Source organism: Buteo buteo, chromosome 13, assembly GCF_964188355.1.
Source record: "Buteo buteo chromosome 13, bButBut1.hap1.1, whole genome shotgun sequence".
NCBI lineage: Eukaryota > Metazoa > Chordata > Aves > Accipitriformes > Accipitridae > Buteo > Buteo buteo.
Genome location: NC_134183.1, coordinates 31483141 through 31498661, shown reverse-complemented (window position 1 = coordinate 31498661; position 15521 = coordinate 31483141). Strand labels below are relative to the sequence as shown.

General features: G+C 43.6%; 2 protein-coding genes across 2 annotated transcripts in view; one reads left to right on the top strand and one right to left on the bottom strand.

Annotated features, from left to right (window-relative positions):
• MYO1E (myosin IE) overlaps positions 1 to 6814 on the top strand; it is a 98027-nt gene extending 91213 nt beyond the window's left edge. Inside the window, 2 exon segments of the mRNA XM_075045407.1 lie at positions 5043 to 5212; positions 5732 to 6814. Of these exon segments, the coding sequence (XP_074901508.1) occupies positions 5043 to 5212; positions 5732 to 5808 (247 nt within the window). The 3' untranslated portion in view covers positions 5809 to 6814.
• A 754-nt stretch (positions 6815 to 7568) lies between these two features.
• On the bottom strand, positions 7569 to 14526 carry CCNB2 (cyclin B2). Its single transcript, XM_075045408.1, has 9 exons — positions 14385 to 14526; positions 12158 to 12286; positions 11952 to 12077; positions 11379 to 11549; positions 11147 to 11305; positions 10577 to 10813; positions 9585 to 9725; positions 8881 to 8991; positions 7569 to 8562 (listed from the first exon to the last, which is right to left on the bottom strand). The coding sequence occupies exons 1-9, from the start codon at positions 14412 to 14414 to the stop codon at positions 8458 to 8460; spliced, it is 1209 nt and encodes a 402-aa protein (XP_074901509.1). The 5' UTR covers positions 14415 to 14526; the 3' UTR covers positions 7569 to 8457.
• Positions 14527 to 15521: the final 995 nt, after the last annotated feature.

Genomic DNA, 15521 nt, shown 5'->3' with positions numbered 1-15521 from the left:
TTGTGTTTCTCCTTGCTGATGACTTCCTATTTGTGTGATTTAATTCTGATGTAACCAAGTCTCAGAGAAATTACTATTAGTAACAGCTCATTGTCCTAGAGCATATCAAATCAACAAGTTGCATTAGAAGAATAAAAATCCACTGTGGTAAGGCATAACAACTTTGCATAGTAATGGTTAGTGCAGATACAATTCTATAGTCCATAGCTCTTCAAGTAAATGTACATGATAAATACCTCGTTGTTAAGTAGGAAAGCCCTGCGTATGGTGAACAAGCCATCATTCTTATATCTCTGTCCAAATAATATTGAGGGGAAAACCAAGAGGAAATATGGATTTTTTTCCTGCTGAGAACTCTATTTGCAGGTTCTTAATAAATTACAGTTCAATGTCGTCCTCTGCTTTTCCTCTGCCAAATGGCCTCTCTCTTTTGCTGCCTTCTAACAGACTGCTACCTCTCCCTGTAGCAAGATAGCGTCTATAGCCCAGCCTCAGAGACAGCTGGCTGACAGCAGATAGCTTCATGTTGCACCAGTGCCCTGACTGACTCATTGCAGAGCCTGAGCCTTCACTTGCCATGACAGCTAGGGAACCATACATCCCCTGAAGGTGATGTAAAAGTTCAAAGTAAAACCAGAGACACTGCTGTAGTAAGAATTTTGCCTAAGGAAGTGCCCAAGTAGCTCAGTCTCCCACAATCCCTTTCCACTATTGCATTCTTTTACCCTTGTCATACATTGTCAACTGTAGTAATGCAGCAGTGACTCACTAACACTTAAACAGTCATATTTTTACTCTGAGCTGTCAGTTGTGACCCAAGCTCCCAGGCCTGACAGCAAATCATGTTACCAGATATGGAAGAGCTTGCACTTGGGATAATCTGAGAGAAATCAAGATTAAGTCAAACTTTCACCAAGTTTCCCTCTGACCTTCTGCAGCCCCTTAACCTATTTGCCCTCAGCCCTAGAATATTCTGAGGGATTAGATCGAACAGTTCAGTCCCCTTCTCCAGTGATCCACGTGAACGGGGGGTCTTAGAGGCAGCAAAAAAATCACTTGTGTTTAACTATATCAAGAGCAACTTTTTGTACCAACAGACCTGTCTCAGCTCCTTAGCAGATGTTCTGCACTAAATTCTCCTGTTAGCCTAAGCATTCTTTTTTGTGTGTGATCCAACTGGCTACCATACTGATTTAGCATATTACAATGTTGCTTCTAGTGAGCATTAGACACCTCATAGAAAACAAATAATAAGTGTACACAGAATTGATAGATTTTCAGTATAAAATCTGTACAGGTTTCCTAAGTAGGGGCTTTCCAGTTCCTAAACACAGAGGTGGTCAGCCCTCCAGCAAAATAAGGCGTGCACAGAGTGTCTTTTCAGTTGTACTAATGGCAGTCATTTTTTTTCCCCCACTGTGCACCAAGTGTTAGCCATAATATATTGTAAGCATATTAAGAGCATTTTTCTGTTGAAGTTTGGTCTTCAAATAAGAAAGACATTAGAACCAAGTGGCCACTGCTGCTTATTTTAACCATTTCAGAACTGTCAGCACATGCTAATGCTTTCAGACACATTTCCATCTTTGTACACTAATAACTTCCATGCCTTTGGGTGGTGAAATTTTCTCATTGCCTGTCAACTTACTCTGTTAAAGCTGTTTCACTAGTATTGGACTTCTACTTTGTCTTGAGACTATAGTTCATGCAACAACCACCCATAAGCCATAGGATAAAGCCATTGTGATGTCTATCAGGCAACTGTGACTGATACAGTCATTACTGTAGCAGCCACCAAGTACATAATGAGTTAAGAACTATCATATTGGATTAAAAAGATCAGTTGCATCATACTACAGTTCCTAATGCTATGGGTACGCACCACCAACCCCATCTGGTTCAGTCTTACAAGTCTACAAGGATGATTACCACATATTAAAACTTATATTACTTAGTTACCATTTTAAATGGCAGTCATGATTGATGTAGTCCAAGGGAAGAAAAAACCCAAACAACAAAACATACTGCATTAGAATGACATCTTCACTCTCTGCTAACTGTTTTCACTGCTAACTCCATAGGCTCAAGAAGGGTAGAAAAAAAAAACCCAACCCAGAAATGGCCACAGCACTAAGTGCAACCAGAACAAGTAGGGAACAGGTATCCATTGCTCCCTTCTGGATGGATTTTGTGGAAGTCAAGTTTCTCTATAGGAAGCCACAAGTAAGACAAAAGACTGCTTAGTAACATAGCTTATGATTCTGAGGAAGGAGGTAGGGAGGGAAGAGGATGTTGGGGAGCAAGTTGTTTTGTTTTGTTCTTTTGGTTTTGTTATGGTTGTTTTTTTTTCTTTCAAAGCAAGCCACAGCTGTAGGCAACATGCAGTAGCAATATGGCTGCTACCATGTGAGGTAAAGGAACATCTAAAAAGGGCCTGGCAAAGTAATTTCTTGGACCTTAATGTTCCAGTATACAAGTTGCTGCCTGTCTAGTACACCTTGCAAGTTCATTGAATTGTGTTTCCTGAAGTGTAAAATAGTATTTTGTCAGAAATGGTGGAAAGTGCGTGCCCACTCTGAGAGGGGTAGAGTGCAGCCCAATGAGGCCAATTTCAGGTGGGCATTGAAACAAGCAGGTGATAATTTGGTTTTACATCCACATGACTTCAGACAGTGGTGGGCTAGTCTAGGAATTGGAGTATTTTGACACAGCGTATTCAATGCTTCGTTACTGCTCATAAGAAGATACTCTGAGCACAGGGTCAAACGACTAATTTGTAATAGCCATAATAGTAATACAACACAGTGACTGTCCCTACCAGTACCATTACCGAGGCGTATTTCAGTGGATGTTTCCAGGGCCATTGTATAATCTCCTTCCCAAGCAGGAGAGTATCGCGAGCTGTCAGCAGCATCCCTTCGCGAGCGGAACTTGCTTGAACAGCTGCTGCAAAGACAGATCGAGGACAATTTCCTCAGGGTAAACGCGGGGTGGGGGGAAAAAACCCTCAACGCCCGCCAAAACCCTTCAAAGCCCCCCCACCGCCCCCGGGCGGGCTCCCACAGCCGGGCGCGGGGCCCGCGCAGCGGCGGGAGGCGCGCGCCCCCTGCTGGCAGCCCGGCGGCCCCGCCCGCCGCCGCCGCGAGCTGCTCCCGGGCACACGGGCCGGGGGGAAGGGGGGGCGGCTGGTGGCCCCGCTGCCAATTCCAGCACCTCGCCCTCCCCTACCACCCGCCTGCCTTTTCGTCACCTTCCTTCTTCACCCCCTGCCAGCCGCTGTCGGCCTTGGCCAGCGCGAGTGTTAGGGAGGCAGCAGTAATCGAGCCATGTTGTTTAGCAGGGCGCGTCTCCCATCAATTCCCAAAGCCAGTCCGGAGCGGAGAGCCACACTCCCAAAGGAGGGGGGAGGCAGGTGCGCCCAACACCTGATGGGCTCTGCCCCGTCTCCCCTCCAGCGCCTCCCGGTTAGTACCAGGCCCAGTAGGACCGTCCTCACGTTTCTCCAATCCCTTCACCACTTTGAAAAGCAAACATTCTAGAGTGTAACAGCAGTACCAGACCAAAGGAAGTACTCGTACAAAAGCAACATTTGCAAGGCTGTCTTCCTGAACAGTATAAGCTCCTTTTTAGTACGTTAATAAAGAAACAGTACTATTATATTCAGCAGTAGGTTTCAGTAAGTTTTTCTGACTATTCCTTTTCAAAAGGGAAAGCACCAGTGTTCCCTGTACACAAGGAGTAAGCTAAAAGAGTTGTGAATTTAATATTTCAAAGCTACAGTTGTTATAGATAGATAGAATGTTTAAGGGTTAGAATTAAGGTTTTTTTTTTTTAGCAGAGCTGCTGAGAAGGATGCACTGGTACTACCACAGCTTTAAGTTCTAGCTGTCACTAACACTCCAATACAAGCTTGAGTTGAAAAATACCATGCTCTCACCAGCAAAACATCATCTCATTTAAGATGATGTTCTTGTTCTGCTGTGGTTGCAGAAAAACTGTTCTAAGACTTGCTCCAAATTTTCATTTCCATACCTAGGTCTAGTTTTCACAACATACATACCCTATCCCAAGCAAAGTCAATACATGCTGAACAACAGGAGAAAAATTTTCTCTCCCAGTAGATAAATTTAGAACTGAAATGCTGTTAACCCATACTTCAAAGCTCATTTTTTGGTGCAGTTCATTACACAAACTTGGAACTAGAGACATACCAACAAAAGTTAGTCTAGGACTTTGTGTAAGTAACTATAAGCCTTTTCTGCAAGAGCTGCGTACTGTTACCATGGCATTACATGACATAATTGCCTGTCAATCTCCTCCACATCACTGCAACATTTTTTAGTCATTCAGCACATTTATTTACTATTTATTTTAAAAACTGACATATTGCATCTAATACCTGTTCTCTCTTCCAGCCTTTATTAGCTGATGAGCTGGCAAAATGCATTTCTTCCCTCTTTCCCCTTCCTAATCTTTGGAGTGGTCACAGCTGTGACAAAGAGTTTGTGCAGCATCTCCCCTGCTGCTTCAGAGTTGACTATAACAGACCAAGTCCATAGACGGCCCTGGAATCTGAGGCAACTTAAAAGAGATGCAGTCTCTCTTAACAGCTTAGTCACAAGAATGGTAAAGTAGCAAGCCTGTGAGCTAGAACTTTGTTTTTAATACTGGAAACTAAATCCCTGGTGAAGTTGGGGCACGGGGAGAGACAGACTAAAAGTTGTGTAGTTGCCAAGATCTGCATGAACTGCATGTGCACACTTGTTTACATTCCAGCCTGAGCACTAAAATGTCTTCTATGCATTTGAACTGCTGTTTGTAAGTACCCATTCATCCATTTCAGTAGGGAAGAAATGGCAACTCTGTCCCTTTCACAGGGAAGTCTTACATTGCTCTTTTTAATTGTTGTGACATTTAAAAGAATCCTTTTTTCCTTGTTCCATGATATCCTTTAGAATCAATTCATTAGGACAGGGGGGTTGATGGAGCTTAGGTTCAAGTCATGAGCTTTGAAGCATGTTAACATTTTTTTCTCCCATTAGTGTTCGCAGGCAGACAACAAACCGACCCCCACCAGCTGGAGGAAGGCCTAAACCACAGCCAAAGCCTAAGCCTCAGGTACCACAGTGCAGGGCACTGTATGCATATGATGCTCAGGACACAGATGAACTTAGCTTTAACGCCAACGACGTGATTGATATAATTAAAGAAGGTACGTAGAGATAAAAGGTTTTGTTATTTAACTACTTATGACAGTATACCTTCAAGAGTAATACTAAGGACATGACTTTGAGCCACATCTTCCCTCATTAGGCTTGCAAATTCCTATGATAGCTCAGGGAGCAGAGAAATCTCCACATCAAACCCATTCATTTAAAAGTATGTCAGAGACAGATCAATGACATGAGCATTACTTGGTACTGCAGATCTGTACAGTTAGTTAAGAGTAGTTCTATCACAGGCTCTGGCTGAAAGTTAGAGCTATACAGCTATAGCACAAGAACAAAAACGTTAACAAAGCAGTTCCAGCTCTTTAGGTCTCCAAAGCAACCTCACATAAGGCATAGTGATACAGCCAAAAGATTAGCAAGCTCAGGTTCACCAAATCATTTCTCCTCAGTCCTTCAGAGGGCAACTCTCTCTGTGTGGAATAGCTTTGCAAGGCTGCCTCAAAAAGTATACAAAAAGGTTTACAGAACCTCACTACTTACCTTTGCTTTCCTCATCATAGATCCTTCTGGCTGGTGGACAGGAAGACTACGAGGGAAACAAGGTCTGTTTCCCAACAATTATGTCACCAAGATATAAGAGACTGTCAGACAAAAATTGGCATGAAGTTACCAGTGGTTGAAGATGCTTCCTCTTGCCTTCAGGACACTGTTCTTCTGAAACTTGCTATTCTCAGCAGTATTTCCACCAGTGAAGTTGTACATGAACAGGAAGAAAATTACCCACAGCACAGACTTTGACCTTTTGTCTCAGAAGCATACAGCAATGGACATACTGACCAATTATTTATTATATTTAAAACCTGGTTTTAACACCTAGTAAGTGAAGAATGCTCAAACCTCCCTACAGAAAGGTGCTTTGCAGTCTGGGACCAGGGACTTTGAAAAGGGTGTATTTAATAAGTGCCTTCAGCTGAATATCCGTAACCTTTTTAATTATCTACTGAAGATGATGTTAAATGCACATTTCCTCTAATGCAGATCATTCTGGGGAACATGTTAAGTATGCTGCTACATGTCAAAAACATTTAGGCTTATTTAGGATATTACCATCTAAAAACCTACTGTGATGGTATATTTAAGTAATTCTGTACAGAGAGTTGTAATGGAACTGGTTTGTGCTTGCTGATGTGTTTAGGGACTCCCAACAGGCACTATAAGAAGTTAAAACAGAATACCACATAGTACTGTATGCTAAACAATGTTGCCTTCAAGATTTATAATATAATATGGCTGGCCCATGTTGGATTTAAGTTTAATGCTGTACCTGTTATAAGAAGTGTCTTTATGCAGAGCTGTACATTTATAGAAACAGATCATATACTGTATATAAAAACTGAATATGATAGAAACATGTATGAATGTATAATGTAGTATTCCACTGTTCTTACTCACAAAGTAGTTCTACTAGAATTTTTATGCCAGGTACTTACAGATATGCACTACTCCTTTTAAATGGGAAAAGCAAAGTGTTACTGCTTAAGTCTGATTGCCTCCCACACCAGAGTGGCTGTTGCTTGCCATACAGTTATCAGCATTCATGCTTTGCCTTCTGAACATCCATAAAATAAAACACAAGAAGCAGTTAGCTGAACAGGTCTGTTTTCTGTGCAGTTTGTTTTCAGTTGTGTATACAAAGAAATCCCTTTACAACATCTGTTGGATTTTACTGCACCAGTTCCTAAAGAAAAAATCCCCTTGCCTTTGCTCCAAACAAAACCATTTTCACTATTCCCAGCTGAAGGGTATGCATTAAATTTTTTTCTTGTTAAGAGCAGGTAAAAAAACCTGCATATGCTGGTATTAAGAAGTTGCATAAGTTTTAAGATACGACTAAAAGTCTTGAATCCCTTCCCTTCTGAACTATTGCCTAAGTCTAATTAGGCACACTTACCATCTCTATTAAGAGATGACTGACTGCAGAAGCTGTTTCTGGAAGCTAGAAACTAAGGCCTTAGTCCAGGGCAGAGGATCATATACACACAAGGGATCATACACATTTTTCAAAAGACCATTTGCAGTAAGAGTTAGGCTTACTTATCCTATGGGAAAGAAGTCTCCTGCTTGAGAAGATAAAACCCAGTAGCTTCAACGTCCTTCCCACAGCAGGAGGATAGAGGTCTAGGCCAGTTTTGTAGTGTTGGGTTCTCGCCTTCTACATCAGAACCAGCACACTCATGAAGAAGGGAGGTAATGAGTTCAGTATAATAGAGAGTACCTAAGGGTCTGTAACTTAACATTACTTCTATAGCACCAAGTTAACAAATAGGCTTAAATGAGGTATTGTGGAAGGAAAGTTGCATTACTTCCATGCTTGTATTCCTCGAGCACACAGATACCGACATTTATTAGAAACAAAGAAAAGCAAGATGTTAAGCAATAAGGAAGAATCTACTTATGGCAGGTAGAGAGGTTTACTGGTGGTGGTGGGGAATGAACAAGCAATGAAAAGCTAGGGATTTCTTTTGTCCAAGAAGTGGAGGAGGTTTTAAGAGCTGAGCTAGTTCAAAGGGTCACATCCTTATAGTTCTACACCTACAGACCCTGGACACAGTGGTTAGCATCACAGGAGGCTTAGAATTTCCATACCTTAACTCCCTTTGTTTAGGTACACAAAGACAGAGAACACATTGTCTTATGTTCACCTAAACACAAAGATTTATAAGGCTAATATCTGTCAGAGCCAGCCTACTACTTTCCCTAAACTTGAAGGTGACAAACTACAAAAAAAAGAAATTCCTGTGTACATCTTTGGGACAAGGCACTGAAATAAAGTACATGCTTAATATCCTTTAAGGTACACCACAAAAAGATAAACCATCTGCCTGCTCTTCCTTAATGTAAGGGTAAAACCAACATTTTACTAAATATAACCCCACTATAAAGCCTCGAGTGGAAGCAACCACTGAAAATAATCATCCACATTTAACTGCCAGTTGTATCAATCACCTATTTAGTTGAAAGTCCTACTTGGACATTAGACTGTAGACATGTCTATGTAGTGCCTTAAAAGATTCACAGTCACAATTTTAAATTTTTCTTTTTTTTTTTAAGAAAGGAGCTTTATTTCTAGGTAAGAGTTGTACTACAAAGCAAGTTTAAAATTTCACCTTCCGAGTCTGAAATGTCTGTGGTAAGGCTAGAATGCTATGTATAAAGAGCAGTAGTTTTGCCTCAATAGGCAAATAAGGACAAAGTGCATATACCATCACGATGTGGCTGCCTTGGGTTATGATGAGAGCGATAAAGCCAGGTCCTTGATTATCTTGCTGCTCAGTTCAGGGATTGTGCTGATCATCAGTAGTTTGCTACTTGCATACTTGTTCTTTACAGCCTGCAGAGGTAGAGAAACAGTGTTAGAAGAGATTTATACATACAGTATTTATGTTCAGGCAGATAATTGTGGGTCAATTGGCCTGACTGCTTGGAAAACAGCCAGACAAACAAAGTTAGAAGTGAACCAGCTTGCAAAGTAGCAAGAGCACAGTTTGTCTAAAGTGTTTTGAAGTTAGTACTAATGCAACATCCTGTCACACACTTGTCAGAATAGCAGATGCTTTAAGATGACATACAGAACATTTACTTAAGAATCCACAGTGTGCAGAAAAAGGAATTTCTAAAACATTAAAAAGATTTAATTAGTTATACTTACAATGTATTTTGTTAACTTCTCGTTTACTTTGACCACATTCTTGGCCATATGTTTCATAGTCATCACAAGATTGTCTTCTGTATACCCAGTGTAGTACTGCTGCTTTACACCCTGCAGCATAATGGTAAGAAATTTGAGATTTATGAAGTGGGGATTGTTGCTCAAGGCACAATCACTGCAGGTAGCAAGTGCCCTAAGCTTCACACGCTATCTTCCAGTGCTAGGAACTGTAGTACTGTCAGTTTAGGCAACAGATCCAGAATAACTTCTGGTGTGCAGCAGAAGCCCTGACACATCAGTGCCAACAACCACATTTCTACACCACACAGAGGACAAAAGCAGCATCCCTTGCAAGATTAGCCATTAGTTGAATTACAATTCACTATTCATGGTCCATGATTTTGTTATTCTACATGTACTGTGATAATTATGAGATATCTACCTTTATTTACAGTGTGGCTTTCTGTAACAATACTTTCAAATGAAAAATCCTTTCATACCACAGAGTTAACACAGAAAAAGATAGTAAGTTTTTAGTGGTATATTCCTTTTTCTACCTGCAACTATGCATCAGGCTGTCCAGCTGTCATTTGATCACCAGCATTATTACTAACCCAAAAACAATTTTCTGAAGTAGTGTTTTAATGGTTCAATTCAATCAACTGAAAGAAAAAACTCCTAACAATTTTGATTAAAATACTTACCCATTTATTATGTCCCAGAATCTTTTGGGACAAGCATAACGCAGCAGCTGCAATCTCTGAAGGACGATGGTGAACCATGTCATAGTCTATCAGTGTCAGCTCCATTAGGTATTTTGCTAGCGTATGCTGCTTCGCATCAGCCTACCAGATTGAGAATTTGTTAATCCACAAAGTTTCACTTAACCTTATCAAAATAATTCAGGATTGTTTATTGTATTCATTAACTGACAAAACAGTCAACAAAAATCTTTATTTCTTTATTAAGGTCTAGGGACCTCTAACAGGCACTCATCTCAAAATCAAGACCAGAGCACAAACCAGTCCTAGCCTAGCAGCCATTTGGCATTCAGACACAAAGTCAAGTGAGGGATTTTAACAGAAAACAGCACTGCTGTGCCTAACTAGGGATACAAGAGCATAATACAGGATGGGTTAGAGGAGAAGTGTAAAATGACTTAAGGAGATCCTAATTAAGACAGCTGGCTAACTTAAAGAGTCACCTAGTGGTCTGTTGAGGTAATTGAAGCCCACTTCCAAGTGTGGGCAGTTCACTCAAATTTAACTACTGAGGTGAGAAAAAAAGGGTCAGATCAAAGAGAAAGCTTATCTTTTGATTCTTAAATAATATAATACTTCCATTCTAAAATTTTGAAGAATTGTAACACTGCTCCCCTTTTACCAGGGAATACTCTCATCACCAAATGAAAGATTACTCTACAAGCAAGCGTTCTGCTCTAGGTATGTTTAGTTTACTGTAACAGTGAAATTACTACCACCAAGACTAAACACAGGCCCCAGTAAATACAGGTATGAACCACTATTGGCTGCGAGTGATGTTGTCATGTTACTCCACATGGTGGAGTTACATAGCTGAGTAGTTCTTGATCCAGAGTGTAAGCAAAAAGCAAGATGACACAATAAAAATGCTGAAAACAATCCTGATAGACTTTACACATATAGGAAAGTTCTAGATAACAGGGACAAGTACTCACCTCCCCAGCTTTTGATGCTCTTCTTAAGAAATGAATTGGAAGAGGTCGCCCCAAATTGAAGTTTAACTCTTTAAGAATCATAATCTCCATTTCTCTAATTTCACTACTGGTGTAGGCATTGTCAGTAATGTAAACAAAGTCTGCTACATCAGGAGAGAATATCTCTTCATATTTTGAAGCTACAAGCAGTGCTGTTACACCCACTAGCTGAAGCCTCTTACGAGTTACTGCATGACTCTGCAATATAGGAATTTAAAAAGTAGGCACCAAAACATCAAAGTCTAGATAAACAGATTCAAATTTATCAGTTTAAAAACACGAGTATGACAGTGCTCATTCATACGATGTAAATGAGATTTTCCACTTTTGAGTCAGAAGTGTGCCTATAATAACAGGCTCAAAAGAGGAATGCAGCCTCAGAGTTAAGATGCTACATTATACAGAGCTCTTACAAAGAGCAGATTTTGTATGTTCTTAAATTTATGAAGAAAAGGTAAATCCTAAACTCCTGTAAAAGCACAGTCATTGAACAAGTCTTCCAGTCCAAATACAAGTTGAAAAATATCTTACTTGTAAGAAGCGATCCATAACTGCAACACACATATACAGTGTTTCCGGCAAAAGCTGGAATCTTGAGTGGACCTGGACAAGCCAGTCAACTAAAATTGCACGCATACGCCCATTGATCGTCTTCCCATCAAGGTAGTGTGGGCGGACTGATTGCTGTACCTGTTGGAGAAAGAGCTGTGTGAGCAACAAGATTAACACTATACTGCAGAAGCGCAGACTCAGTATGTCATACCTCAAGCTCTCTCAGATACAGATAGATATCTTTTACATAGTCACTACACAGCTGGGGATTCTCCCAGTCCTCAGCATCGATGTCTTCTACATTGTTGAGCAACACATCAGAGAAGGCTTGGCACAAATTCTCCTCTTCCATAGATACATCCATAGGGACAGGAGACAGAACCTAAGGAACAGATCGTAGTGATCACATATCTACTGTTTAAGCTGCAACATTCCTTCATTTCCACATTCTTCCATTTACTAATACAATTTCTTAAGATAAAAAAAGTTGAAACTGAGCTTGCATTCTAGCATGGCAAGCTTTCACCAAGATGCCATATAGACAGAATCAGAAGACCTTCAAGTAATCACCAGCTAAAGCAGAAACTTTATCCAGTACTTCAACAGCTAGTCTGCCACTTTAATGTTAGCCTTTAAGCACAACATGCATGAACCCAAAAGCTCAGCACAGAGGCTTTGCTTTTTCCACAGGGAAGTGAGATGCATCTACAGATGAACTATTCTGAAGTTAGAGCTCCAAGTTGCAAATCAAATTAAGAATCAGAACAGTATCATTACTTCCTACCTTTGGAACACCAGTTTCTTTGAATGCTTGGTTCACAGCAGCTGGAGGTTTAGGCAGCATCATTACATTTGCCATCTTACTAGGTCCTTTCATAGGCTTTATGGATGCTTTGGAGCATTCTGTTTTCTGTAGTGAAAACAATTACTATTAGTACAGAGCTAGTAATCCATCTTTTCCTTATAGATAGATTTCAAATGTGCCTTTACCTTAGTTATGCGTGTTCCTCTTGTTGCAACTTTATTTCCTATTTCTTCTAAGGCAGCCCTTTTGCCAGTAAGGTGAGTTTTGGCTTTACTTTGAAGTTCAGTCACAGCATTCTCCACCTGTCTAGTGACCTAAAACAATAAGATTGAAGATTAAGAGTCAGAGACCAGCTTTTTTTAATTTTCAGATACCTAACTCTATCATACACTTACCACACTTACCTGTGTACCCCTGTGCATGCTATCCATTACTCAGCCAGGTTTTATTTCCTACCTGTTCACACATGCTCAGAGGAAGAACTCTCCTCTGTATAGGTTTCTAAGAGTACAGTACTCTCTGAAACTGTGTTGCAAGATTAGAGCAATGCACTCTACCTCATTCTTCCTCGCTGATAGCTTTTTAACATTAAGAGTGCTTACCCCACTGCTTATTTATTTGTTGTATTTACACACTTTGTAACTACAGCAGTATTCCCATGAACAAAGCAATTTCTTTGCTAAATGCTGTATTGGGTTTGTGTGGCAAGGTTTTGGTAGCAGGGGGGTTACAGGGGTGGCTTCTGTGAGAAGCTGCTGGAAGCTTCCCCTGTGTCCGAGAGCCAATCCCAGCTGGCTCTAAGACGGACCCCGCCGCCAGCCAAGGCCAAGCCAATCAGTGATAGTACCTTTGTGATAACATATTTAAGGAATGAAAAAAGTTGTGGCAGGCACAGAAACTGCAGCCAGAGAGAGGAGTGAGAACATGTAAGAGAAACAACCCTGCAGACACCAAGGTCAGTGAAGAATGAGGGGGAGGAGGTGCTCCAGGTGCTGGAGCAGAGATCCCCTGCAGCCCGTAGGGAAGACCATAGTGAGGCAGGCTGTCTCCCTGTAGCGCAGAGAGGTCCACAGTGGAGCAGATATCCACCTGCAGCCTGTGGAGGACCCCACGCCAGAGTTGGGGATACCGCCCACTCCTCCCAAAGGAGGCTGTGACCCCATGGGAAGCCCGCACTAGAGCAGGCTCCTGGCAGGACCTGTGGCCCGGTGGAGAGAGAAGCCCACGCAGGATCAGGTTTGCTGGCAGGACTTGTGACCCCGGGGGGAACCCACACTGGAACAGTGTGCTCCTGAAGGACTGCATGCCGTGGAAGGGACCCACACTGGAGCTGTTCATGAAGAACTGCAGCCTGTGGGAAGGACCCACGTTGGAGAAGTTCATTCAGTACTGTCTCCCATGGGAGGGACCCCACGCTGGAGCAGGGAAAGAGTGTGAGGAGTCCTGCCCCTAAGAAGGATGAAGCAGCAGAGATGACATGTGATGAACTGAAACCCCCATTCCCCGTCCCCCTGTGCCACTGGGGTGGTTTGGTAGAGAATTTGGGAGTGAAGCTGTGCCCAGGAAGAAGGGAGGGGTGGAGGGAAGGTGTTTTGAGATTTGGTTTTATTTCTCATTACCCTACTCTGGCTTATTGGCAATAAATTAATTTTCCAAGTTGAGTCTGTTTTGCCCATGATGGTAATTGGTTGAGTGATGTCGCCCTGTCCTCATCTCAACCCATGAGCCTTTGTTATATTTCCTCTTTCCTGTGCAGCTGAGGGAGGGGGAGTGATGGAACAGCTTCGGTGGGGACCAGCATCCAGCCAGGGTCAACCCAACAGGAATAGATACCATGTATATTAAAAAGTTATGTTTTGCATACAAAAATAAACATCCCTTGTTATACACAGCAAAGGAACCACCGGGTTTCAGGAATTCCTCGTGGGGTTTAGCTTAAGCCATTTGACAGTCACCGTGGGACAGAGGTTCTTATTCCCTTCCCGCACCTTCCCGTTAAGTTGCTTCAATTTTCTCCCTTCCTCCCATGCACCCTCCCCTCACTCTGAGGGGGAGGAGCAGGCGGCCAAGGCCAGCGAAGCGCCCGGGGGGAGGATGGCACTGCATACCCCCTCAGCCCAGCTTCAGCCTCCTCCTCGCCGCCCCCCGCAGACCTCGCTCCACTCCCGTACCCTCAAAACCGGGGGGGGGGGGGGGCTTCCAGGCCAAATAAAGCGCTAAGAGCCCCCCCCCCCCCTTCCCGCGGGGCAGAGCCCTCTCCAGCCCACTCGCAGCGCGGCCCCAGTGTTTAGCTGCCTGAGAGGAAAGAGCGGCAGGGCCTATGGGCAGCTCCCCCCTCCCCGTCCCGCTCCCCCGCGCCCCTTACCGCCGGGCCGGGTCCCGGCTGCCGCCCCCCGCCCGAGCAGTACTCACAGCGGCGCGGCGAGTCGCCGGCAGAGCCATGGGGACGGAGAGAAGAGAAGGGGAGGCGGCGGCCGCTCACGTCTCTACCCCCCGACCGCTTCTTCCCTCGGCGAACCAGTGACTGCTGCTTCGCGCCGCCGCGGCTCCACTTAAACCCCCTCCCGCTCTCCCATTGGGCAGCTTCGTACAATGCACGGACTCGATTGGTCCACCTTCTCAGGCCCCACCCATAGAGGAAACGGTTTGACGACCTTCCGGCAAGCCGGGCTCCGGGGCGGCGCATGCGCTGAGGGGGGAGGCGGGGCAGCTGCCTCCCCTCCCCTCCCCTCCCCTCCCGAGAGGAGCCCGAGGCGTCGAAGCGGCAGGTTTTACCCTGAAAAGCTCACACGGCTGTGCCGTCCGTGGCGAAAAACACCGGGCGGCGAGAGTTCGGGCAGTTAAAAGCCGTGCGGCAGCTGCCACGGCGCGCTCAGCTGTCGAGAGGCCGATGAAGCGCCGGGGGAGCCGAGGGGGGCCCGGGCGCAGCCGGCTCCTCCGCTGCTCCTCACGGTTCTTGGGGGCAGCTGGCTGGGAGCAGGGACGCCTGCGGGAGCTTTTGTGACCCCGCACCTCAGCAGCGCTCCAGTCAGAGGGAGCACCCGCAGAGGTGGCTTACCTCCTGCCAAAAAGCAGCTTGGTACTCCGCGCTGTGGGGAACTAGCCCCAACAGACGCGCGCCACAGCTTGTGTTTTGAACATCGCGTACGACTTGAGGAAGGCGCATCGGTCAGCTAGTAACAAGCTAATAACGGTCAGTTTAATAACTAGTCCTGGGACTCGGGAACTTCAGCTCTACAGCATTTGCCTCAGCTGACAGCAAAGTCTAATCACAAGTACTCTGCAACCTCCCCAAATTGGCCTTGTATGTTTACTCACAGATGTACACATTAATATTTTATATCCTTCATAAAGGCAGTTTTCCTGAATTCCTAAGTTCCAGATGGTTCTGTTTATCAACATATTTAACTGTGGCTAAATGTCGATCCTTCACTGAGACAATTTTTTCTTGGGCAGTACCTGTAAGAATGCATGTATACAAAATAATTTTTACAGATCAAGACTTAAAGAGGCAAAAGGAAAAAAAAAACAACTTCCATATGAAGCAGA

Excerpts from the sequence above, each read along its gene's own strand:
- CCNB2 (XM_075045408.1), bottom strand. The coding sequence starts at position 14,414 with ATGGCTCTGCCGGCGACTCGCCGCGCCGCT. Across the intron at positions 12,078-12,157 it reads GAGGAACACGCATAACTAAG|AAAACAGAATGCTCCAAAGC; the intron begins GTAAAGGCACAT and ends TTTTCACTACAG. Across the intron at positions 10,814-11,146 it reads TTATGGATCGCTTCTTACAA|AGTCATGCAGTAACTCGTAA; the intron begins GTAAGATATTTT and ends CCTATATTGCAG.